Source organism: Dunckerocampus dactyliophorus, chromosome 14, assembly GCF_027744805.1.
Source record: "Dunckerocampus dactyliophorus isolate RoL2022-P2 chromosome 14, RoL_Ddac_1.1, whole genome shotgun sequence".
Lineage (NCBI taxonomy): Eukaryota > Metazoa > Chordata > Actinopteri > Syngnathiformes > Syngnathidae > Dunckerocampus > Dunckerocampus dactyliophorus.
The window spans coordinates 21,688,661-21,713,759 of NC_072832.1; the positions used below are offsets into that span (position 1 = coordinate 21,688,661).

At 41.4% G+C, this 25,099-nt stretch overlaps 2 protein-coding genes across 8 annotated transcripts in view; one reads left to right on the top strand and one right to left on the bottom strand.

Moving 5' to 3' along the window:
• Window positions 1-5,527, top strand: part of fancl (FA complementation group L) — a 71,073-nt gene extending 65,546 nt beyond the window's left edge. The window contains exons 11-14 of one of the 2 annotated variants that reach the window (XM_054798085.1): window positions 298-379; window positions 997-1,113; window positions 3,761-3,832; window positions 4,181-5,527. In XM_054798085.1, coding sequence (XP_054654060.1) covers window positions 298-379; window positions 997-1,113; window positions 3,761-3,832; window positions 4,181-4,216 — 307 coding nt within the window. In that variant the 3' untranslated portion in view covers window positions 4,217-5,527. Of the gene's footprint in view, window positions 1-297; window positions 380-625; window positions 1,114-3,760; window positions 3,833-4,180 lie in introns of those variants that run through there. The other variant, XR_008573583.1, reaches the window with a different exon arrangement.
• Window positions 36-25,099, bottom strand: part of vrk2 (VRK serine/threonine kinase 2) — a 59,070-nt gene continuing 34,006 nt past the window's right edge. For 2 of the 6 annotated variants that reach the window (XM_054798082.1, XM_054798084.1), the window contains 5 exons: window positions 23,557-23,615; window positions 17,293-17,471; window positions 11,108-11,215; window positions 4,825-5,007; window positions 36-4,705 (listed from right to left, as the gene is read on the bottom strand). In XM_054798082.1, the coding sequence (XP_054654057.1) occupies window positions 4,367-4,705; window positions 4,825-5,007; window positions 11,108-11,215; window positions 17,293-17,471; window positions 23,557-23,615 (868 nt within the window). In that variant the 3' untranslated portion in view covers window positions 36-4,366. Of the gene's footprint in view, window positions 4,706-4,759; window positions 5,008-11,107; window positions 11,216-17,292; window positions 17,472-23,556; window positions 23,616-25,099 lie in introns of those variants that run through there. The other 4 variants (XR_008573582.1, XM_054798080.1, XM_054798079.1 and 1 more) reach the window with 4 other exon arrangements.

The window sequence follows — 25,099 nt, forward strand, 5'->3', positions numbered from 1 at the left end:
CTAGAAAACCATGCAAAGTCCACACAGACCTGCTCCAATTGTGACCCGCTAACCAGCAGGCCATCTAATAATAATAATAATTAAAAAAAAAACCATTTGCTTCACTGCGTGACACGTGCCAAGGAAATCTAACACTGTTGAATTTAATGTAGCAGCAGCAGAAATACTGTTCTTCTCCCCACCCTGTTTCTTTTTTTAAATGGGTGAAAGTCTCTTAATCATCCCCCAGTGTCTTTGCAGGCTCATTTGCATGTGGTTAATTAGTGTGTGAAGGAGCTGTCTGTGGTCTGCTGGCAGGAACCCGGACTCCAGTGTCTTGCAAAACCTCCAGGATGTTTTGGAGATCCAATTCCTGTCACCTGCCACCCACGAAAAATCTGTATGTCACAAAATTGCTCTTTTCCATTTCAAACATGTCCATTCCCATCACGATTACTTCAAGGAGCCGTGTGTGTGTGTGTGTGTGTGTGTGTGTTTCAAATCTAAGCATAGTTCGCGTGTCTGTGAGCTTGAAATCTTAAGGGGGTGGACATCCACTATTGTCTCTTATTGTGTTGGTTTCAATTTTGTATTTTGTTTTCCAAAGAGGTGGCTGCAAATTCTCCTCTAATTGGGTTGTTTACAGATAGGACCATTAAAAAGAACAAAGATGGCCCAATCCTGTGCACTCCGCAATCACTTTAATCACACAAAAACAATCCTTTTTTTCTGCTGCTTATTCTCCCCGCCTGTCACTGCAGGTGACGCGAAAGCTTTGTCACAGCAGTGATTAATGCTTCACTTCATTGGTATTCAGAGTAAAAAAAAAAAAAAAAAAAAAAGTTCAGTTGACCAGATGTTGATTTTTTGTATGTATTTGAACCTGCATTCCTCGCTTAAGGGACAGCGACAACAAAGACACTAAAATGCAAACAAGATTGTTTGTATCGTCATGTTCTGGTTTTATGAAGGCACAGAAAAAAGAATAGTACATATTTCCTAAACGTGTCTGCACAGACGTTCAGTGTTGAGTGTGGGATCTGCTACTCCTATCGCCTGGAAGCTGCCATCCCCGACCAGGTGTGCAGTGACCCTCACTGTGGTCAGCCCTTCCATCAGGTCTGCCTGTATGAGGTATGAAAACACACACACACACACGTATACAGTGTCTATGCATTTATACATACAGTAATCCCTCATTTATGGCGGTTAATTGGTTCCAACTGTAATAAGTGAATTTCCACAAAGTAGGATGTCTTGTTTATGATTACCTCGTAATATTAGGACTTTATTACGATACAGTATTATAACTTTTTCCCCTACTTTATTTTCCTAAAATTACAACTTTAGTTTTTTCTCACATTACGACTTTTTAAACTTACTTGTAATATTTCAACTCTATGCTACAACTCTATTTTTCCTCTCATCGTATGTAAAATTGCAACTTTTTTTCTCGTTACTTTTCTCGTAGTTTTTTTACTTTGTTCTTGTAAAATTAGGTTTTTTTTTTATTTCTGCTGTTTTCCTTCTTGTAATTTTTTTTTCTCGTATTATGACTCACATAATATTGACTTTATTCTCGGAACATAATTTTTTCTGCAACCTAATTTTCCAAAAATTACAACTTTGTTTTTCTTTAAATTTCAAATTTGTACTACTAAAATTATGTTATTTTTCCTCATAATTATGATGTTACTCTTGAAAATTATTACTTTTAGTTGATTGTGTGACTGGACTGTCTTGGCTGACGTCTCTTCAACACTGCGTGGAAGTGTGGAACATCTGGATTGTCAGACCGGGGTGCTGGTATCCCTTTTGAACAGGGGTGACCGGAGGGTGTGTTCCAACTACAGTATAGGGGGATCACACTCCTCAACCTCCCTGGGAAAGTCTATTCCAGGGTGCTGGAGGGAAGGGTACGACCATTAGTCGAACCTCTGCTACAGGAGGTGCAATGTAGTTTTCTTCCGGTCGCGGAACACTGGACCTTGCAAGGGTACCCGAGGGTACTTGGGAGTTTGCCCAACAGATCAAACTGCTTTGTGGACTTGGAAAAGGCCTTTGACCGTGTCCCTCGTGTTGTCCTGGGGGGGTGCTCCGGGAGTACGGGATTGGCGCATTGCTACATGCTATTCGATCCAGGCAGGAGCCTGGTTCGCATTGCTAAGTAAATAAGTAAGTCGAGCCTGTTTCCGGTGAACGTTGGCCTCCACCAAGGCTGCCCTTTGTCACCTATTCTGTTCATAATTTTCATGGATAGAATTTCTAGGCTCAGCCAAGGCGTCGAGGCAGATTCCAGTTCGGGATTCTTGGAATGTCATCTCTGCTATTTGCAGACACTGTCGTCTGATGGCCTCATGGGGCTGTGACCTTCAGCGTTTACTGGGGCGGTTTGCATCAGAGTGTGAAGCTTCTGGGATGAGACTCAGCACCTCCAAATCCGAGGCCATGGTTCTCAGTCGGAAAAAGGTGGATTGCTCCCTCCGGGTTGGGATGAGGTCCTGCCACAGATGGAGGAGTTCAAGTATTTTGGGTTCTTGTTCACGAGTGAGGGAAGGTTGGAGCGTGAGGTCGATAGGCGGATCAGCGCAGCGGCTGCAGTAATGCGGTCTCTGTAAGCTCTCAATTTACCGGTAGATTTACAGTATGTTCCCACCCTGTGACCGAAAGAACGAGATCGTGGATACAAGTGGCAGAAATGACTTTCCTCCGGAGGGTAGCTGGACTCACCCTAAGAGATAGGGTGAGGAGCTCAGTCACACGGGAGGAGCTCGGAGTAGAGCCGCTGCTCCTTCACATCGAGAGGAGCCAGTTGAGCTGGCTCGGGCATTTCTGCCGGATGCTTCCAGGACGCCTCCCTGGTGAGGTGTTTCGGGAACGCCCGGGAGAAGACCCCGCGGCAGACCTAGAACACGCTGGAGGAATTATGTCTCACATCTGGCCTGGGAACGCCTCCCGGTGGTACTGGAGGTGGTATTCGGGGACCAGGAAGTCTGGGCTTCCCTAATGAGACTGCTGCCCTCGTGACCCGGACCCGGATAAGCAGAGAAAAATCAATGACAGCTTTTTTGTCATAATATTATTATATTTATTCTTGTAAAATTGCCTATTTTTCCATTTTTGCTGCTGTTTTTTGTTAAATTATATTTTTAGAACATGCCGCAGTTTGGACACCTTTGGTGTAGAAAGTCTTGTTGGCAGGCACAGAGGTCAGACGTTTAGCTTGCTCGCCAGGGTTGCACACATCTCAGGATGAGAGCAGAATGTGTGACTTGTTGGACTCATTCACCGTTTCTCTGCTCAGTCCACTTGATGCATACAAAGATTTCGGTGTCACGTGAGCACGTCGCATTCTTCTTGTCTCACTCAGGTGTTTTCATGTCAGAGGTTCATACGGGTCTGTACACGTGTCTTCTTGAGCAGGGGGGGCCTTCCAGGCACTGCAGGAACTCAATCCATGACAGCAAAGTGTCTTCTTGGCAGCTTTGCTCCCAGGACCCTTGAGAGGAGGGAGGGAATAAATGTGGTGGATTGATCTGCAGTCCTTGTGGACTTTTGCACATCGTATTCTTTTGGAGAAGGGCTGCTGCCTGAACACAGGCTCATTAATGCCTGGAAAATGTGGCGAGGTTTTTATGCGCAGCTTTACAAGGCATTACTTGAATGGACCTTTTTAAGTGAGGTGTACATTGAAACAAGTGTTATCACTTGACACTGGCACATCAGATCCAAGGTGACGATTTGATTAAGTAGTCCCTTCTCTTTTGTCTTTTCCTTTCAGTGGCTGCGCATGCTGCCCGCCAGCCGGCAGAGCTTTAACACGGTTTTTGGAGAGTGTCCTTACTGCAGCAAGGTACGCCTACACTTCGCCATTTGACTGACAGCTACCTTCAGAAAGGCCTTTGCTGTGGAGTCAATAGATATTCAGCATACTTAATTAGTATAGCTCAATACATCACATGGCCTTCTCTTTCCTGAAAGGCATTCATTTTTAGTCAAGCTACTTATAAAGTGAGTAAAGTATTTGCCAATGAATGCTGTGTGTCATTGAATCAAAGTCAAAGATGGACTTATTTGTGCGCCTTGCAGTGTATTTGATAGCTTAGGCAGTCAGAAATGAGTGCACTTCATTGCATTGTTGTAAAGTATCCTTCAGAAAGCATTTCACTCTTTAACAAGTACAACTCTCCTTCCATTTCAGCCCATTACTGTGAAAATGGCAGCTTACAAGTCCTGAGAAGTGGCTTTGCGGGCCAGCTGAACCTAAGGAAACTGCTTCAAAGCTATTCAACCCAAAAGGAGATGCACATCTGTTACCTGCAACAACAAAAAAAAAGCAAAGAAAGAAAATGATAATTCTTGTTGAAGCTTTGAAGCTCCCAAGAAGCTAAATCAAGGAAGCTCCGGTAGCCAGGAGAAAGGTAGCAGCCATGGACACAGAGCAGTAAATCATGCGAGACAAAGCAGCTTGCTCTTCCGGCTGCTGGGGTCCACCATCATCTCTGTCATCGTCTCCTGGCTTCTGAGGTCCACCATCATCTCTGTCGTCGTCCCAGCGGTGGCCGTCCTGCTGCTGCACGCTTCCATACGGGTCATCCGCTTCTTCAGCCATGTGAGTCAAGCTGCCAGCCTCACAGTTAGCGAACATTTCTGTTCCCCTTTGGCTACCTTGGACTTGTTTGCAGAGTTTGTCTGTACTCCTGCATTCCCTGATGGAGTTTGCTTTCTGTTAAAGAGGGGAATTCAAGTGTTTGCTCTTTTGAATCATTCAAATAAACATGAATATGCTTGGTCAAATATCTTTTATTTGATTCGTATCAGCAAGCAATGGTCTCAACCTCACACCTTTTCAGGCCTTTCTTTGAGTCCTACTGGAGGGCCTTTCAAGTAGCGTGCATCTATGGGTTTGCTTCTCGCCTCCACATCTTCATCATAATTAAAATCATCATCAACCAACATGTCCTCTTCTTTATAAGACCTCACAGTTGCAGTCCTCGGCCGCAGTGATCTCTGGACTCCCTCCCTTTTCTATTAAAAAATAATAAATCATTGAGGTTAGAAGATTGAACTGTATTGTGACACCCTTCCCTTGTGTAAATACAAGTTAAGGCACTGATAAAGTATTATAGTGGCCTCCAGAAGTATTGGAGCAATGAGGTCCATTTCATTACTTTTGCTGCAGATTGAAAACATTTGGGTTTGCCATCAAAAGATGAATATGACACCAGAGAGCAGTTCAGCTTTAATTTCCAGGTATTTACATTTAGATACAACTTAGAAGATAGCACCTTTTGTTTCAACACATCCATTTTTCATGTGAGCAAAAGGATTGGAACATGTGACTGACCTGTCGTTTGGTTGCCCGGGTGTGTTCTCTAGGGTACGTATTTAATCAATAAATAGCACTGAACATCCACTCTCACTTTCAGTTGGGTGGGATAGGTTTTGCCTCTGTAGGCTGCCTTTAGAGGTGAAAACATGAAAATCAGAGGGCTTTTTGTAAGTGAAAAGCAATCAGAAGCATTGCACAAACATTGGTCACAGCCACTACAACCATTTGGAATTTCTTGAAGAAAAACAAAACATTAACACTGTTTTCCTTGGTCTACTTGTTCCACGTCTGTTACTTAGTACGCCAGTGGTTTATTTCTTCTTCTTCTTCCATCTTCTCTCAGATTCACAATTGCTTTTCACTTATGGGAAGTTCTCCGATTTTCACGTTTCAGTGTACACAGGCAAAACCTATCCTAGCCAATCTGAAACTGAGCGTAGCCATTCAGTGCTCTTTATTGATTGAATAAATAATGTAATAGGACACACCTGGGGAACAAAACACACCTGTCAGCCACATGTTCCAATACTTTTGCTTTTGCTCACATGAAAAATTGGTGTGTTCAAACAAAATGTGCCATCTTCTAAGTTGTGCATCCAATCCAAATGTGAATATCTGGAAGTAGGACCAGTAGAAAAAGTGCAATAATTTACATTTTGCACTTGAATCTTAAAGAGGTTCTAAGTAGAGCTTCAAAATGTAAAAAGAAATGGGAGTGAGACAAAAAAAATAAAAATAGTTATCAATGTTTTACAAACAAGCATTAAAGTGAAATAAGCTGTTCATCAGCTGATCAAAGGTTTAAAACCACAACCTTTGAAAGCCAAAGTCTTGACAAAATGTGGATTGAATGTCATTTTCTGTCAGGTATTTACACTGTCATGATCTCTTGATGGCAAATCCGGTCGGGTTTTTCGGTTGAACATTTGGGGATGGATGGATGGAAAGGCAAGTTTACAAAAATGGACATCAGTTCCAGACAGTGGATGCCCAAACTAGTTTTTGAGGTGATTAACAGGAATGGCACAGCTAATCATTACTGAGTCCTTTTTAAAACATTTTATTTCCATTTTAGGGGGCTTTCAGTGTTTTGTTTTGTTTTTGGAACTATGGTCTTGAACTTTTGATGAACAGCTTACTTCACTTTCATGCCTGTTTGTATAAATTGCTTACTTTTTTTTGTCTCGCTCCGATTTCTTGTTTTTGCATTTTTAAGCTTTACTTGGAAACTCTTTATGATCCAAACAGTGTAAAATGTAAATTCTTGCAATTTTTCAACAACATTTTGATTAGGAAGATTTGGGCTACATACCAATTCTATCCTTTAGCCCTTCCCCTACCCTTAAAACCTAGGGCCTAGACTAGACTCTCATTACATCATCGCTTGTAGCTGTGACATAGGCAGACGAGATCATTAAATTGTTCAAAATACGTGTTTCCTACCATAAAGTTAGTACATTGCATACGTTAGTACATTATTTCAATGTTTATAGGCTTCTTCAGAAAACCTTTTTTTTTTTCTTACAGGAGTAGAAGCAGCAAAATGGATGGATGGAAAACATTTTTAAAAACTGACATTTATTGCCAAACAACAAACAACTGTTATACATAACAGCTTACAGCCAGCACTGTAACAACATTTCTAAAAATAGAAAATGTACCTGATATACATATGAAATAGAAATAATATAACAAATGTATCAACATCAACAAATGTGTAAACCTTATCAAGTTATTTCAGCGTCCCTGTTTGTTGTTGATGTTCTTTTGCTAGAAATTCCAAAATGGGATTTTGCTGCATGTGACTTCTCCATACTGGGATTGCAGCTTTTGAATGGTGCTGCAGTGCTGTGTGGTGTAGCAGAGGGCTGACTTCAGTTGGCTCAGCATCTCCTGCAGGAGTGACACATATGCGTGATTGATGGCGTACAACTATTAACCCATTGGAAATGCAATTATAGTAATAGTCGTATTGTAATAGAAAACAAATAAGGAGTGATAGTAAAAAAAAAAACAAAAAACAGATTTAGGGACACGTGTATGCTGAATACAGTAGACATATCTCATGACAGTTGTTGGTGGACTCGGGTGCACAGCAAACAGGCTTCACTGCGATGTACTGCGCTACATGAGTGATTAGATAGCTCATATAAAACACCGTCCAGTATTCTTCAGTAATGTACAGTAGCCTCTACAATAGCGAGCGAGCAATTCTAAAATTCAACTTCCAATTAACAGGCTAATGTGGCTGCTATTTATATATTGGGGGCGGTTCATCTCCCAACCTGAAGGTTGCAGGTTCGATCCCCCGTCCTCCCATGATCATGTTGAAGTATCCTTGGGCAAGATACCGAACCCCCATCTGCTCCTGATGCTGGGTCATCAGTAGGTAAATGTGCTAACAGGGTCAAAGTGCTTTGAGTGCCTTGGAGGTGGAAAAGCGCTACACAAGTCAAAGACCATCTAATCATTTATGAAATGCAGCAGATTGCAGTGACGTTCAATATCGGCGTTAGCCGGCTAGTTAGCTAACTAGCAACAACCAACAGTTCAAAACGGCAAATGATTGAATGACCAACAAAGGATGAGTAACGTTACTGTAAAAATCAATAATTATGCTTAATTACTTACTTTTATATGCTTCTTTCAGTCTCCGCTCTGCTGTCTTGTCAGGGGGAGGGTTGGACCCGAGGAAACTTCTCCATCCCATACGTTTCAATTCTGGGCGCCGACCACGCTTGGTTTCTCGGGCTGTGCACCGCTTAGCACTTAGCCCTTGATTTAAGGAGCATTGGGACACTAAGATAAGGGGTGAGGGGTGGAATTGGAATTCACTTTGTATTAAGTTCAATGGTGGTTTGTGTTTTTTAAGATACTCGCTTGCGAAGACAACGTTGCGATTTTGCCTGAAGAGGCAATAAGGAAGCCTTTTTTGAAAAAGTTAGCCATGAAGAATATTCATTAAATATTCTTGTCCACTGATTGGTGTTTGACAAGAACTACTTAGCGCAGCTGGCAGTTGACAACCTAAGAGGCCTTTTTGAAAGTACACACGGAGACATTTGTCTCCTTGCACGAGTGTGCATCGGGGCTCCGGCTTCCTTTTCTGTCCTTGTTAGAGCCACTAACAGCATAGTAAGAGATTTTAGTTTTCCTCACATTGAATCCTTTCTAAACATAACAACTTAGACAACTTGACAGTCCCCGTTCAGATACTAAACTAAACCTGCAGAATTAGCATGCATCCTGCAACATAACCACCATACACACTCCCTCACTCCCTCAAAGGTCACCACCTGGTTTTAACTAAGCCAGTGGTTCTTGGTTACAGTGGAACCTTGGTTAGCGTCATTCATCCGTTCCAGAAGGTACAATCTAACTCAAACGTACTCTAACTAAATCACATTTTCAAATACGAAATCAGGTAAATCCAGATACAGTAATCCCTCATTTGAGGCAGTTAATTGGTTGCAGACAGACTGTGATATGTGAATTTCAGTGAAGTAGGATGCCTTCTTGATAAAGCGGTTATAGTTAGAGCACAGAAAACCTGTTTACGACCTTGTAAATATAAATTTTAACATTAGAGCCTTCTAGACATGAAGTAACACCCCTATAGTCACCTTTACATTCCTATTATCCAATATGGTAAGACACAATAAGACACAATACTGTGCATTATCATTGGGAGAATTCCTTGTTCTTTTTTTAATTCCTGTTCTGTACACTGCTTCCTGCAGTGGCTATTGTGTAACATTACTGACGCCTAGAATACTAATCTAATCATTTTTTTGGTATTTTAGTTCATTTAACCATTTTTATGCTTGAAAATGCTTAAAATGGGGGGGAAATGTCAAATTTGCATAAATATGTATGTTTAGACTAATAATAGGCCGTATTCAACCACGAAACTGCATGATTTATTAATGAATATATTTTTTAACTGCTAGAGTGAAGCCGCGAATTCCAAGCGCAGAGTGGCGAGGGACTGTAATTCGTTCTGTTTTTTTCTAGTTTACTAATTATAGTTTTACATGCATAAAACATTCTAAATGCATATAAATTATGAATGAATGGGAAAAATTTACATTTAGCTCTTTCAATACCAAAGACCTATTTATACATTTTTACAAACCCGAACACCCGATCCCACGTATTTATACGTATTTCACGTTTTTTGCGCAAGAGGCAAAAAGAGGTGATGACGCAACTGCACACTAATAAATGTAACTTTTAGGGCAGGTTTGAGCCATAAAAACGGCCACAAGTTGGCAGTAGTGCATGCATGTGAATGGAAAAACCATACATGACAGACAAGAGGAAGTGGAAGAACGAGGAAGTGGAAGATGTGGAGGAATGTAGCGTGCAGACGGTTACGCATGTACGGAAATTTTAACACATGTGCGCATGCACACACGTGCACACACACAGTTCACTTCCAAATGTGAAAATTGTAAATAGTGCATGGTCTTACATATTTGTAAATAAATTGTTTTTGCTGTACAACAACCCTTTTTAGTCTGTTGTTTATGTGGGTATAGTTGTTTAGATACTTGAGCTGCCACTAAAGCAAACAAATTGTGTCCAAGTGAAAATTATTCTTGAATCTTTTCCCAAAATGATGGTTTGTCCCTTTTTTAGTTGAGAACTGGTATTTTCCTGAAACTTACCCATGTTCTACTGCTGATTACTAAAGAAAGGAAAAAAGGTAGAAACAAACTGTTTTCCTGATGAAAGACAGGAGTCTAATCTTTCTTTTGGTAGGTTCCGTGTTTATATAGCCAGAGAACACAATATTCTGTGTGCCTTTAAAGATCAGTCACAATCATCTAAAATGGCCGGGTTGTCTTTTGATTTTCTGTGCATGCAGTGCCGGTGTGTGAAAATAAAAACGAGATTCAAAAGTAGTACTATTTGGATTCAAAAGATCAGATGAGTATCAGAATAGTTTGAAGAAAACGGAAACGGCTACCATCCAAAAGTGGAAGTACATGGAATCTCTCCCCTGCTTTTATAAGTCTCTGTGTCAACTCTGAGCAACAACTCTTGTCGACTATTTAGCTTGTTAGCTTCCTTTGTAGCGAGCGGTCGATGGTAATTAAAGAGAGGAGTGCTATTGCAACGAGAACTGATCAATATAGTGTTACATCACCGAAATCAGAAGAGAAGGCGTTCGTAGAGATGGGAATCATATTCACACAGGAAGTAATGTACTACACCATCATGTTGGGTGTATTTTATCTACAAATGCCTACACAGTATGCGACGCTGATGAAAGCATTTGGTCACATACTTTAATTAGTCCAGATGAGAAAGTCTTTCGATTATTTGACTTTATTGTACTAATTATTATCCGTGTAGGGCAGTGGTTCTCAATTATTTTTCTGTCATGCCCCACTGTGGGGCAGAAATGTTTTTGCACCCCTCCCCCGATATGAAACTGATAGTCTATTTATGTGTCTATTTATGTGTACTGTACAGACTGAACTTGAAACTGAAACCAGCAAAATTCAACAAAATGGAGTGAAGCAAGAGTATTCAAGAGTCAAATTGCATGCTGAGTACCATAAATTCATACATGTTGGCAGTCTGCACTAATCTTCTAAATCCTAATCTAAATCCTGCCTGCCTCTCACGCCCTACCCCCCAACAGTTGACTACCCCCCCCCAAAATGCAAATTCTAGCAATTTTTCAACTGGTCTTAAGATTTTGAGTGTATCTCATGTCTATCAATATTTTATATTGTATGGATGTACTACGATCTTGAATCAAATAATGAAAGACAATGAACATACCTGCGGAAGGGGTGGCCCTCGTCTGTAGCAAGCCGGGACTTGTTTAGGCTTCATTTCTTCCTCGTCAATAGCATCTTCCTCATCCTTCACTCTAGCCTTTCCCGCTCTCTGTGACATTCATTATGACATTATGATTTACTTTTTCATGTGATTATCAAAATAATTTTTCTCACACCTTGAATCGTAGACAAAATGACAATTGAGCAGGTGACACGTGTGACTAATGAACGTGAGAATGGCCTTTCTCTCTGCTGACATTTCCACTCTTCACCAAAGCGGCCATAAATGGCCACTTCTGTTTAACGAGGGATCAAACTGGCCAACACTTTCACATGGAAATGAAATGACTATGAGGAGAACCCATCAGGAGCATAATTGGAGACGGAAAGTATGTGTCATCAAGTTTTTCAAGCAGAGCCAATACAAGGGCAGTCACTGGGACCAAGGGGTCAATATGAGGAAGCGTTGCAGACAGTATAAGTATTGTAAGCAAAAAGTTGGCAGACATTTTCAGAGGAACCATGAGATGAAATGTCTCCCTCTTCAAGAGCGGCCACTTGAAATTGATTTGTTTTGCCAAACCATCACGCTGTAAAATAAATCTAAGACCGTGAACCTGAAATCACAGCCGCTTGTCTTTTTTTTAGACAATTAAAGCTCCTGCGCTGGCATCTTTCTGTTAAAATACAGTAAAAATGGGACATACAGTGAGGAAAATAAGTATTTGAACACCCTGCGATTTTGCAAGTTCTCCCACTTTGAAGTCATAGAAGGGTCTGAAACTTTCATCTTAGGTGCATGTCCACTGTGAGAGACATAATCTAAAAAAAAAAGTCTGGAAATCACAATGTATGATTTTTTTCATAATTTTCAGCCCAGAACTGCACGGGAGGAGCTGGTCAATTACCTGAAGAGAGCTGGCACCACTGTTTCCAAGGTTACTATGCGTAATACACTAAGACTTCATGGTTTAAAATCATGCATGCCACGGAAGGTTCCCCTGCTTAAATCAGCACACGTCCAGGCCCGTCTTAAGTTTATCCATGACCATTTGGATGATTCAGAGGAGTCATGGGTGAAAGTTATGTGGTCAGATGAGACCAAAACAGAACTTTTTGGTCTTAATTCCACTCGCGGTGTTTGGAGGAGGAAGAATGAGGAATACCACCCCAAAAACACCATCCCACTGTGAAGCATGGTGGTGGACGCATTATGTTTAGGGGTGTTTTTCTGCACATGGGACAGGTCGACTGCACTTATTAAGGAGAGGATGACCGGTGCCATGTATTGCGAGATTTTGGGGAACAACCCCCTTCCCTCAGAGGATTGAAAATGGGTCGTGGCTGGGTCTTCCAACATGACAATGACCCAAAGCACAGGATAACCAAAGAGTGGCTCCGTAAGAAGCATATCAAGGTTCTGGAGTGGCCTAGCCAGTCTCCACACCTAAACCCAATAGAAAACCTTTGGAGGGAGCTCAAACTCTGTTTCTTAGCTACAGCCCAGAAACCTGGCTGACCTAGAGAAGATCTGTGTGGAGGAATGGGCCAAAATCCCAGCTGCAGTGTGTGCAACCCTGGTGAAAAACTACAGGAAATGTTTGACCTCAGTAATCGCAAACAAAGGCTACTGTACCAAATATTAACATTGATTTTCACAAGTGTTCTTAATTGTACAGGCTGTTGGTCTGCCTGCTCAGCATTTCTGCCTGACGCACCTCCACCAGTGCCTGTTATTCAGGTGTGACACCTATAGGCGGGTCATCAGCTGGGGACCACCAGTCATTGATGTTTCGCTCCTTTCACCCCAGTACATCTCCTGGTCGCTGAGCGATGGTAGGGATCTCTCTCTATCACCCGCTAATGAGTGGTGTTGTCTGGCCCCCAACTCCTGTGCTTCCTCCTTAGCCACAGCCAGAAGCTGCCTTTCTCTGCCTCCTCAGCCAGTTCTTTGATGGCCTTCCGATGTGCAACTCCTTTGCATCCCACATCACGGAGTAGGCGAGCAGTTGAGGCTCCCAAAAAGCCTCACCCAAGGTAAAGGTAAAGGCTTTCCAGCCTACTTCTCTGCACTCTGCTGCTAGATCTGCGTACTTAGCATGCTTCCGCTCGTGGGCTGCTTCTGAGTTTTCCTCCTACGGAACAGTGAGCTCCACCAGTAGGACAGTCTTGCGAGGTGCCGACCACATTACCAGGTCTGGCCGGAGTGACATTTCTGCAATCTCCCTAGGGAACTGTAGCTGCTTCCCAAGGTCGACCCTCATGTTCCACGCACTTCCTGGTGAGAGGAGACCTGGCGTATCTCTCTTGGGGAGTGTGTTGATTTTCTCTACCGCCCTGGCAAACTGGATGGAATCTCTCGCTGGGGCCGCAGGTCTACTGTTCGCCTCTTGTCTGCATGCCTCCATTACCTCTGCCAGTTTTATCAACACCAGGTCGTGTCGCCAACTGTATCGGCTTTGTGTAAGTGCTGTCTTGCAGCCTGACAAGATGTGCTGGAGGCTTGCGTTGATGGTGTTGAACAGGGGACAGGTCTCTTCAGCGCCGTACCATTGGTGGAGGTTTCGTGGACAAGGTAAGGTGTCCTTGATAAGGAAGCTGAGCCTGGCTTGGGGGGTCTTCCACAGATCAGACCACGACATGGGCCTATCTGTAACTCCTTCCCATGAAGTCCAACCTCCTTGCCAGCTCTGAGACACTGCCTTGATGTTCAGGCGTTCTTGTTCGGTCCTCACCACCTCTGCCACCACCATGCCTCTCTGCTGTTCCCTGGAGGCCTTTGACCAGAACACAGGTGTCTCGCCTCTTCCGAGACCTGCTCGACGCCACTGGACTCTGCCGACTACCTCAAGATGTTTCAGCCTGCTGACTGCCTTGTCGACTTCCCCCTGGGCTTTCCACTTCCTCCCCGTTCCTGGTCCTCTCACCAGCTGGTCAGTGGATTCTCTGAGCTCCAGTACAAGTTGGGCCTTCTCCTGCTTGTAACACATGCTGATGGATCGCAGTCCAAATACTTATTTGTAGCAGTTACATACAAATAAATTATTAACAAATCATACATTGTGATTTCTGTACTTTTTTTTTGATTATGTCTCTCACAGTGGACATTTCAGACCCCTCCATGATTTCAAAGTGGGAGAAGTTGCAAAATCGCAGGGTGTTCAAATACTTATTTCCCTCCCTGTAATTCATTCTTTCAAATGGTAATTAATCATGATTAATATCAATGAAATCTGTTTTATTTTTTTCCCAAGTTCTGTTTCATTTTTTTAGAATTCCGTTTTTCACCTTTTACACTTACTTTAGCAGCAGAGTCTATGCTTTTTGGGTTAGTGAATAAAATGTATGTGAATTAAATGCAAAAGTCTTTACATTTATTGGTGCAATACATCATTGGACAATTTTGCCCAGTAATTCAGAAACGGCTGTAGCTTGGCTAACTTTTCTAATGGGATGTCATCCTCTGCACCCATTGCTACAAAATCCTCAACAAACTGTAATGCTTGTGGTTAAGGATGACATTCGCAGATGCAATTCCTATTGCATTATTAATGTAAGATTTTGTTGGTATTTTGTTGACACAATTGACACAAGACAGGATGTAGCAAAGAGCGCTCTTATTTTGAAGGCCAGAAGTGTGTTGTATGTGTGTTGAGAATATCTGTAGAAAGTTAAGACGACATGGGAGCAAGAATAAACGTAACTCTCGTCTTATTTCACTCTGAACTTGCACAACATCAGCGGGCATCATAAAATTAACAAGCTGTAAAACAACACGATATACTCATACACTCAACACTCATTCAGCCCGAGTTGCACACACTGTCACACTAGCATGCTTTGATAACTTACCTAAGCTAACTCCGCTAGCTTCCATTCACACTGAATAAGGGAAGAGTTTCTAGGGTTTTTTTTTCAACTTTCAGGCCACTGTTTCGACAGGAGGGGGCAGGTTAGTGTTTGTGATGAGATTCGGTCTTGATTGAGCGGTCCACCGGGGAAATACCTCCCCACAAAAAAGTTCCTTTTCCTCACGATGACAGTATTTCATTCACATTACGTCAATTTCCACGAGATTCCGCATTTAACAGTAGATTCCGTTTTTATTGGTCAATTCCGCCCTAGTACTGGTCCTGTGAGCTTATGCAGTCTTTGACCCAATTGATATACAAAGATTGGAACATGTTGGCACTAAAGAAACCACCTCAAATTGTAAAGCATATTTGTCGGCTTCTGCACAGTTTGTAAATATTGCTAATAGGGTCTCTGTGCATGTAGAAGTGAGCCACATCATCCCACAGGGATCCATGCTTGGACCAGTACTGTTCAGTCTATACATGCTTACCTTAGGCAGTAGTATTAGAAATCACTCTGGTAACTCCCACTGTTATGCAGACAACAAACAACTTCATGTATAAAACCGAAAGAACCAGTAGGTGTATCACAAGATCTTGCGAGATCAAAACGTGACAATGTTTCTTTTAGAGAAAAGCTGTCTCGGGAGAACAGGGCAGCCAGAAGTCTATCAGACTGTGAGCTACATCGCTACTGTGAATAATAATACACGTTATAGGAAGTGGCAGTGTGCGAGGCAGGATTGGAACCGCATTATTAACTGCGATATGCGCACTATAAACCTGCAATTCCCTCGCAACGTGTGTCTGCTTTTCTTTGTTGCTGCTGCGGTGTTATTAGTGCCCAAGCAAAATGTGGTAATTCTACATTCAAAGTTAGGATTTGTCAGCTCAAACTCAATCGCTGTATAAGACGTCTATCAAAACATGTAAATAGTAGCGACAATAGTGTTCCTTCGCAATAACACCGTCAATAATATCTTTAATGCTTGTATGTTTGCAAGTTTTCTCCCTGACAAAACTCACAATGTTGACTAAACACTCTGCACTGACAAAGGCACTTGCAGTTGTACCCAAAAAGCAGAGGAAGATGCACAAAAAGTTGGAATTGTGGACATGCTGAAGGAAGGTAGAACTTACGCAGCTGTAGGGCGCCATTACGGAATGAATGAATCTTTGGTTTGTACCATAAAGGAGGAAAATAACATAAGGATGACAGCACCAATACATTTTAAAAAGAATGCAAAAAAGGCTTTAACTGTCCGCAACAAGGCCACGAAGAGGCCGCCTCTGAGGAGGCATATAGTACATGTAGTACACAATTTAAAGCAATCATCGAGGAAGGGGGACATAAGCCTGAACAAGTTTTTAATATGGATGAGACAGCCTTATTTAGGAAACACTACATCGCTGATTCAGCCCATGGACCAAGGCATGATCCGCGCTTTCAAGGCCCTCTATATGCACAAAATATATATTTTCTCATGTCTGAGAAAAGTGTATAAAGTGTGTGGTGAGGGGTATTACAGCCTTAAAACATAATAAATTAAAAAACATATCCTTTAAACGAAAAAAAAACATAAATAACATATCCTGTAAACGAAAAAACATGCACTGTAAACAAAAGAAACAGAAAATAAATGAAAAAACATACGTAAATAAAAAAATATATAATGAACAAAAAAACTAAATCAACTTCTACTACATGATTTCACTTAACACTGGTATTTTTGGGAACCTAACCCCGCGTTCAACGAGGGAACACTATTTCGGAAATTCACTACTTCCTGGTATGGCACTCTAAGCATCATGGGAACTGTAATTCTTTTAGCATATAAATCTACTTCAATCTGTTTTACATGTGTCTTTACATAAATACACATCAACATACATTTTAGTTTTTGTGTGAATTTGTGGAAAGAGCATAATGCTTACGTCATCCATGCAAAGTTATAAAACAGTTAACAATTAACAGTCAAAACTATACAGTTAAATTTAAAAAAAAGTTTGTACAGTCCTATTTTTTGTCATTTTGCTTTTCTTAAAAGTAATGTTAACATATCAACTCATCTGCAGGTGTGTCTTCAAGAACTGGATGACTTGCAAAACTCTGATAAAGCGGAAATTATAGTCCTTGGCTTCTGGCACCTGCTCATGTGTTTTAAGATAACTTCTGTGGTGAAATCAAATGATGCCAAAGGATTTCTATTTTCAGTACATGCTGACAACTTCATTACTGGAATTGAATTGTGTCTATGATATTACTAAGCATTGCAACATGTTCAGCTGAAAGAGAGAAACTAAGGAACCTTAACATTTGGTATGTTCTCACCTTGCCCCTGATGAGAGGATCAAGAACCTTAGATGTGGATCTCTCTCCAGGTCCATGAGGTACAGAGAAATCCAGTTTTACCTTGGCATCAGTGCCCAACAGTTGTCTCAGGCGCTGGTAGTCAGGTCGGTCATGGTAGCTCAGAGATTTAACATATTGGAGGAAGGCGGCCACCTCAGCTGAAGACAAAACGGAATCAGGAGTGTCAAACACTGAAATCAACTTATACATCCAAAAATCTTGTGCAACAGAATTTGGTAAACAAAATACACAGCACATCTGACACGATTTGACTAGAAACTATGTGGTTTTTATCTACCATTCTGCCCTTCACCCTTGTGCCAAGTTGAACAAAATACTAATACTATACTAATACTATACTAAATAAAACAATTACATAATTAATTCACCAATATGAAATAAAATTCACAACAAATTGTCACAATTATCACAGCAAAACCAGCAGATATACACAACACAGGGAATGTGCAAAAATATCATTTTACAGCACTTCCATACAACAACTAAATTATATACAGTGGAACCAACCTGTTTTTCAGTTAACGTGACTGAAACAAAATTTTGCCTCGGTTTACGTACATTTTCTGGTTAGCTTACAATATGGCGCGCGTCTCGTTGTGTTGTTAATACACTGAGTCCAACTGTGTTCTTCATGTATTTTTTAATCATAAAATGTTCTTGTTAACATCCTGTTAGCTTGCCAATACATGGATGTCATCAGCGGTTGACTCAAAAATGCTATAAAATTGTAAATGCATAAAATGAGAAATTAAAGGATATATGAACATTTAAGGTGACTTTTACATTCACTAAAGACGTGATTCTTGATGTGAGCGTTCCCAAAAGACACGATGTGGCAGGAAGACAACATGGACACCACCTTCCTGTTTTGTCATGCATTATTTCTTGAATTCAGTTCAATTCAATAGTGTTTTTCAAAATGCTGGCAATTGAAACTTTCTTTGGCTCAATTTTAGGTTACTGAGGTGAGAAACACTATTGAATTCAAGACATAACTCGTGGCAAAACAGGAAGATGATGTGTCTGTGATGTGTCTCGCTGCCACATCTCCTTGATGTGACTGGGCATGATTTACCTTCAAAGAAGATAAAAGTAACCTTAAATGTTCATATATCCCTTTCATTCATCATTCATATGCATTTCAAATTGTTAACTGCATGTAAAACTCTAAAAACATGACTTTTTTTTAATGTAATGTAGAAAATGTGCTCAATTGCTTTGCATTACATGGTGTCCATGATAACTTACGTCATGATGTGCGTAAGTAAAACTGTACCACAGCGGACTCTCACAACTCAACCAGAAGGCAAACATTTCAAAGAAGAAATAAACAAGGGGAGAATCGGCTTATCTCCCTCACCAATCAAATCATACTTTTCTCCATTTTTCCTGATCCGTTAGTGATATTGGTCCGATATAAGCAAAAGAGTAACAAAAACAAAAACGAGACCGCGGTTCCCTCAATCAACCACTGCTGTTTGACACATTTGCAAAGCGTGAGAAACTCCCATGGGAAGGCAAAAAGTCATTGGCTACAACAGAAAAAAGCCAGCCCCTGTCAGAGGTGAGTAATGTTGGGTTTAAACGTTTCATTGAGCACCTTGAGCCTGACATATGCCTATATGTCGATAGCGCTAGAAACCAGATGCATCATGAAGTAAATGCATGGATGACATTTTGATTCTAGAGTGATATCTCTTGATCAAACCTTTTCTAACATTCTACGCTACAAAACAAGTAACACGTTATTTTTATATTTTATGAGCAATTATTATTTTCTCCTTATCTAAATGGAGGGAAATAATGCAAAGTAAGACTTTCATTGCTCAGTGTTGCCACTGTGTTTCTACTGTTGCACATGACAACAAATATCTTAAATCTTGAATAAAAGTATATATATAAATTGTGCTGATATTGCATAAATACCGGTATCGTCTGATATGCAAGGCTGCCATATCGGTATCGTATGGGAAGTGAAAAACCTGTATCAGGACACCCCATTACTAAATTGATCTTCAAGAATTTTGTCAATTGTGTTTGGTGGCTGCAGCCAGCACATGCTCTGTTTATTCCGTATCAATTGACTGAGCTACGGCTACAAGCTCCAGGGATGTCTATATGAGCAGAGTATCAACTTTTTTTGCACGTCCCACAATCAAGCAGCTCAGCGCATTCTACCCAATGGTATTGGCCATTAAAGCAGTCAAAGTGTCATTAACAACTTCTTACATACCTCAACAGAGGGCTCTGTCCAAACAACTTGTATCCTCTCAAAATGAGTTAGGCAAGAAAGGTGAGCCTGTAGGTGTCATCGGTGTCATACAGCCAGGCATAATTGTATCAGGCCAGCTTGTTGTGTCTTGCACATACTGTGGTCTACGTAGTGTGTATCTCTGACTCACCTACTCAGTTTGATACATACAATACCTCTTATCTGTGACAGGCAGCTGGGCTTTGTCAGCAGAGGACAGGTTGATCCTTAACCAACAACGTAACACTATATGCGACAGTTCTTACTTTTTGAGGAGATACGTGGAGCTGATCACTCCACAGTGTCTTCACAGCAAGCGAGGGAGCAATCAGTCCCACTGCGATCACAGCATCTTTTAGGCTATGTCCACACAAACACAGGTATCTTTACGCATGCAGATCATCATGGTGGCCTAGTGTTTAGCATGTTGGCCACAGTCAGAAGATTGGGAAGATCTGTGTTCGAATCTCTGTGTGGAATTTGCATGTTCTCCCCGTGCGTGCGTGGGTGGGTTTTCTCTGAGTACTTTGGTTTCCTCCCACATTCCAAAAACATGCATGTTAGGTTAACTGGCAACTCTAAATTGTCCATTGGTATGAATGTGAGAATGGAAGGTGCCCTGCAATTGGCTGGCAACCAGTCCAGAGTGTACCCCGCCTCTCGCCCAAAGTCAGCTGGGATAGGCTCTAGCATACCCGTAACTCTAGTGAGGATAAGCGGCATAGAAGATGGATGGATGGAGTATGGATGGAGTACCGGTATATTGAGGTAGCGGGGTGGTTTACAATATAGCCAAGCTAATATCAGAAACATGAAAAAAGGACAAAATCAAATATTTTGATTTGAGAATCGACTTAAGCAGATGACAGCTGGTATCGGAAGATTCGATATTTCATTATTCCAGTATTTCAGTAACGCGTTTACGGTAATTTCAAGCATTTAGTGCACAGGAGTCAGTATTTTCTTAAACAAATGATTTGGTGTAGGAGAAAGAGAGCAAGAGAGCGAGAGTTTTGGCTATGGCAGTTCATACACAACTTGCGTCGTCTGTTCCGAGGATGTGGGTGGATGTTGGAGGCAGGAGTGGTGAGACATTGACAAGTGCTGCTTCACTAACCTTTTTAAAATATCTTTTAACTCTTATCTTTTAAATCTTTTAAAATATAAACATCGGTGAGTATCTTTATCCAAGTCTTGCACAATAAACCACGCCTTTTGATGATGTATATGGCGGTATATGTGACCTGACCGTTTAGACGGCAGTAGCATCGGATCCATATCAGTTTTATATCTACATACAAATGAGACCTGAGTTGTACCCTTCACAGTGACATGAAAAAAAAAACACAGAGGTCACATATGAGCAAAAAAATCTAAATTGACCTGCAGTGTGAACATTGCCTTTGTTTTCCACGTTTGGGTGGAGATAGGAAATCATCCATCCATCCTATACCGCTTCTCCTATTTAGAGTCGCGGGGGCATGCTGGAGCTTATCCCAGCTGACTCAGACGACAGGCCGGGTACACCCTGGACTGGTCGCCAGCCAATCGCAGGGCACATAGGAAATCATTGTTTTTTCATTCTCGGCATACGGTAAAACACAGCAAGAGTACATTTCTAAATAAAATCACATGTTTTATTGAATATGATGATATAGTAAACATTTTAAGTAGGAATGTCCAATAATATCGGCCGACCACCCGTGGGTCATATGCGGCCCACCCTGCAACCCACTACACATCCCACTACAACCACAGTGTCAAGACAAAAATGGAGAAACAAAAGAAAAAAACAGCAGTGGCTTTGATCCCAAATACACTCCTGATCAAAATCTTAAGACCAGTTGAAAAATTGGTAGAATTTGCATTTTGCACATTTGGATCTTAATGAAGTAGAGCTACAATATGCAAAAGTAATTTATTGAAAACAATTAAACTGAAATAGTCTGTTTATCAGCTGATCAAAAGTTTAAGACCACAGGTTACGACCACAGGCTATAAAAGCCAAAATCTGCTCAAAATTGTCATTTTCTGTCAGGCCTTCCTGATGGCTAAAGCTAAGAAGCTTTCTGTTTTTGAACGTGGTCGGATTGTCAAGCAAGGCTTCTCACAGCGTGCCATTGCTGCTGAGGTTGCGTGCAGTAAATCATACTACATTTTCTGAAAGATCCTGAGCATTATGGAACAAAAAAGTCAAGTGGTAGACCCCCCCCAAAAAAATCACACCTGCGCTGAGCCGGTGGATCCAATTGGCTGTCCATCAAGACACAGGGCGGTCTTCGACTCACATTAAGGCCCTTACTGGTGCCGACTGCAGCGCAATAACCATCTGACGGCATCTGCGGGAAAATGGTTTAGAAAACAAAAATATAATTCAAAGACCCCGTCTCCCACAACACCACAAAACTGACCATTTAGATTTTGCAGGGAGCATCACACATGGGACATTGAAAGGTGGAAAAAAGTTTTATTCTCTGATGACCAAAAATATAACCTTGACGGTCCAGATGGTTTCCAACGCTACTGGCATGACAAGGAGATCCCACCTGAGATGTTTTCTACTCGGCACAGTGGAGGGGGGTCCATCATGGTCTGGGGTGCTTTTTCATTCAGTGGAACACTGGAGCTTTAGGTGGTGCAGGGTTGTCAAACGGTGGTTGTTTATGTGCAGATGTTGCAGCGGGCATCCCTCATGACTGAGGGCCCTCGTCTGTGTGGTAACAGCTGGGTTTTTCCAATAGAGCAACGCTGCAGTTCACAATGCAGCGCTGGTCACTCTTTTGGACCATCCTGCATATTCCCCTCATTTAAACCCCATAGAGAACATTTGGAGATGGATGACAAGGGAAGCAATTTTTGAAGTAATTAACAAGAACGGTGGAGCTACTCATTACTGAGTCCTACTGAGAACATTTTTTGTTCTGGTTTGGAGAATTTTTTGTTATTTTTTGTCTTAAACTTTTGATCAGCTGATAAACAGCCTAGTTCAGTTTAATTGTTGTTTTCAATAAATGACTTTTTCAAAAGGGCATTTTGTCTCACTCCCCCTTCTTGCTTTTGCATATTGTTTGCATATTTATCGAGCCGTGGCGCCACACTACAATCCATTACATCTAGCGGAAAGCCTGGGGTTCTGTTTTTTCTATTTTTATTGTGGTATCAAATAAGCATCTAGAATCATGGAAATTACTTTCTACTGAAATTCTGGTTTTGTGAGAACCCTGGGTAATACAAATGTAGAGGTGACCCTAAAAAACATTTTCAAGGCCGTAAACAGGTTTTCTGTGCTCTCTATGAAAATATTCCTTTCTAAAACAGGAATCTTACTTCACGGAAATTCACGGTCGGGTCTGGAACCAATTAACCATGATCAAGGAGGGATTACAGTACATTAATCAAGCCTCACAGGACTTCGCAATACTGTGATCTTGCCAATTCACGCAAATTCAACCAATCGATGGGTATGATGTGCGACCTTGAAAATTTTTCCCAACACCACAACTCCCCACAGACTTCAGACAATTGGACAATCATTTTCTACAAGTTTTGTTGTCCCAGTGTAGCTCTCATACAGATACATCAACCCTCAAACACGTCAAATTCATTCCTTAAAAACTGATGTACAGGTGTACCTTATTTACATGCTGCTTACAGCAGCAAAGCATGAGAGAAGTGCGCAAAACAATAAACTGCTTGGCTAAAATGATCCCAAATGCTTTAAATGGTAACCAAAAGCTGAAAGAGGCAAAAGGAAAACTGTACACAGTTTAAGCAGACTCAAGTCAGCATTTTCTAGCGAAGAGAATCACACAAGTAGAAAAATCACAAAAGTAGACATTTCTAACAGAGACATGCTTCCCCTTGGGGATTATGATGATAATTACTATTTAGAAACGTCCTACTTCCAAATGTCTCGTTAAACCTCAGTTATCAGTCAGTGAAGTCCTGGAATTGAGAATGTTGTGACTTACCTGTGCTAGCTCCACTCACTGACAGCTGCTGGACGGACTCTGGCAGCTGATCCATCAGTCTGAGTGCCGAGCAGGACAGATAAAACAGTGAGGGAGCGTGGAGAGAAAATGTTATGAGTGCAAAAATTGTTTAGGAGGAGATAGTGAGGTTGGGAGAAGGACACTGCGGCAATGAGCTAAATTCAAGCAAACTATTCTGCAGATTCATATCACTACATGACATAAAGTTCATTTAACAGGATGTGTGACAATTCTAACCAGCAATATATGAGGGGTACATGTGTTATGCTATCTTATGATTGAACTCAAATAAAAAAATATATAAACACAAATTCAATTTATTCTTCAGATACTAAGCAAAATTCACTAACTTAACATCATCTGTCAAGTCTTTACTATGAGGGCTTTGTAATAGTGGAAAATACCTTTCCTCAAAGAGACGTCCTGTGTTGCTGCTTCTATATACATATATACATATATACATACAGTACATATACATACAGTACATGTATACCTATATGCATACAGTACATATACATACAGTACATATCGTACATACATATACAGTGGGTACGGAAAGTATTCAGACCCCTTAAAATGTTTCACTTTTTGTGTCATTGCAGCCATTTGCCAAAATCCAAAAAGTTCATTTTATTTCTCATTAATGTATATTCAGCACCCCATCTTGACAGAAAAAAACAGAAATGTAGAAATTTTTGCAAATTTATTAAAAAAGAAAAACTGAAATATCACATGTCATAAGTATTCAGACCCTCTGCTCAATATTGAGTATAAACACCCTTTTGAGCTAGTACAGCCATGAGTCTTGAAATGATGCAACAAGTTTTTTACATCTGGATTTGGTGATCCTCTCCAGTTCTGTCAGGTTGGATGGTGAACGGTAGTGGACAGCCATTTTCAGGTCTCTCCAGAGATGCTCAATTGAGTTTAGGTCAGGGCTCTGGCTGGGCCAGTCAAGAACGGTCACAGAGTTGTTCTGAAGCCACTCCTTTGTTATTTTAGCTGTGTGCTTAGGGTCATTGTCCTGTTGAAAGGTGAACCTTTGGCTCTGGAAGAGGTTTTCCTCCAGGATATCTCTGTAGTTGGTCGCATTCAGTCGTCCTGTCCCTGCAGTTGAAAAACACCTCCACAACATGATGCTCCCAACCCCATGTCTCACTGGAGGGATTGTATTGGGCAGGTGATGATCAGTGCCTGGTTTTCTCCACACATACCGCTTAGAATTAACACCAAAATGTTCAATCTTGGTCTCATCAGACCAGGGAATCTTATTTCTCATCATCTGGGAGTCCTTCATGTGTTTTTTTCATGTGTCTTACACTGAGGAGAGGCTTCTGTCGGGCCACTCTGCCATAAAGCCCTGACTGGTGGAGGGGTGCAGTGATAGTTGACTTTGAGGAAGTTTCTTCCATCTCCCTACTGCATCTCTGGAGCTCAGCCACAGTGATCTTTGGGTTCTTCTTTACCTCTCTCCACGATTGCTCAGTTTTGCTGGACGGACAGGTCTAGGCAGAGTTGTGGT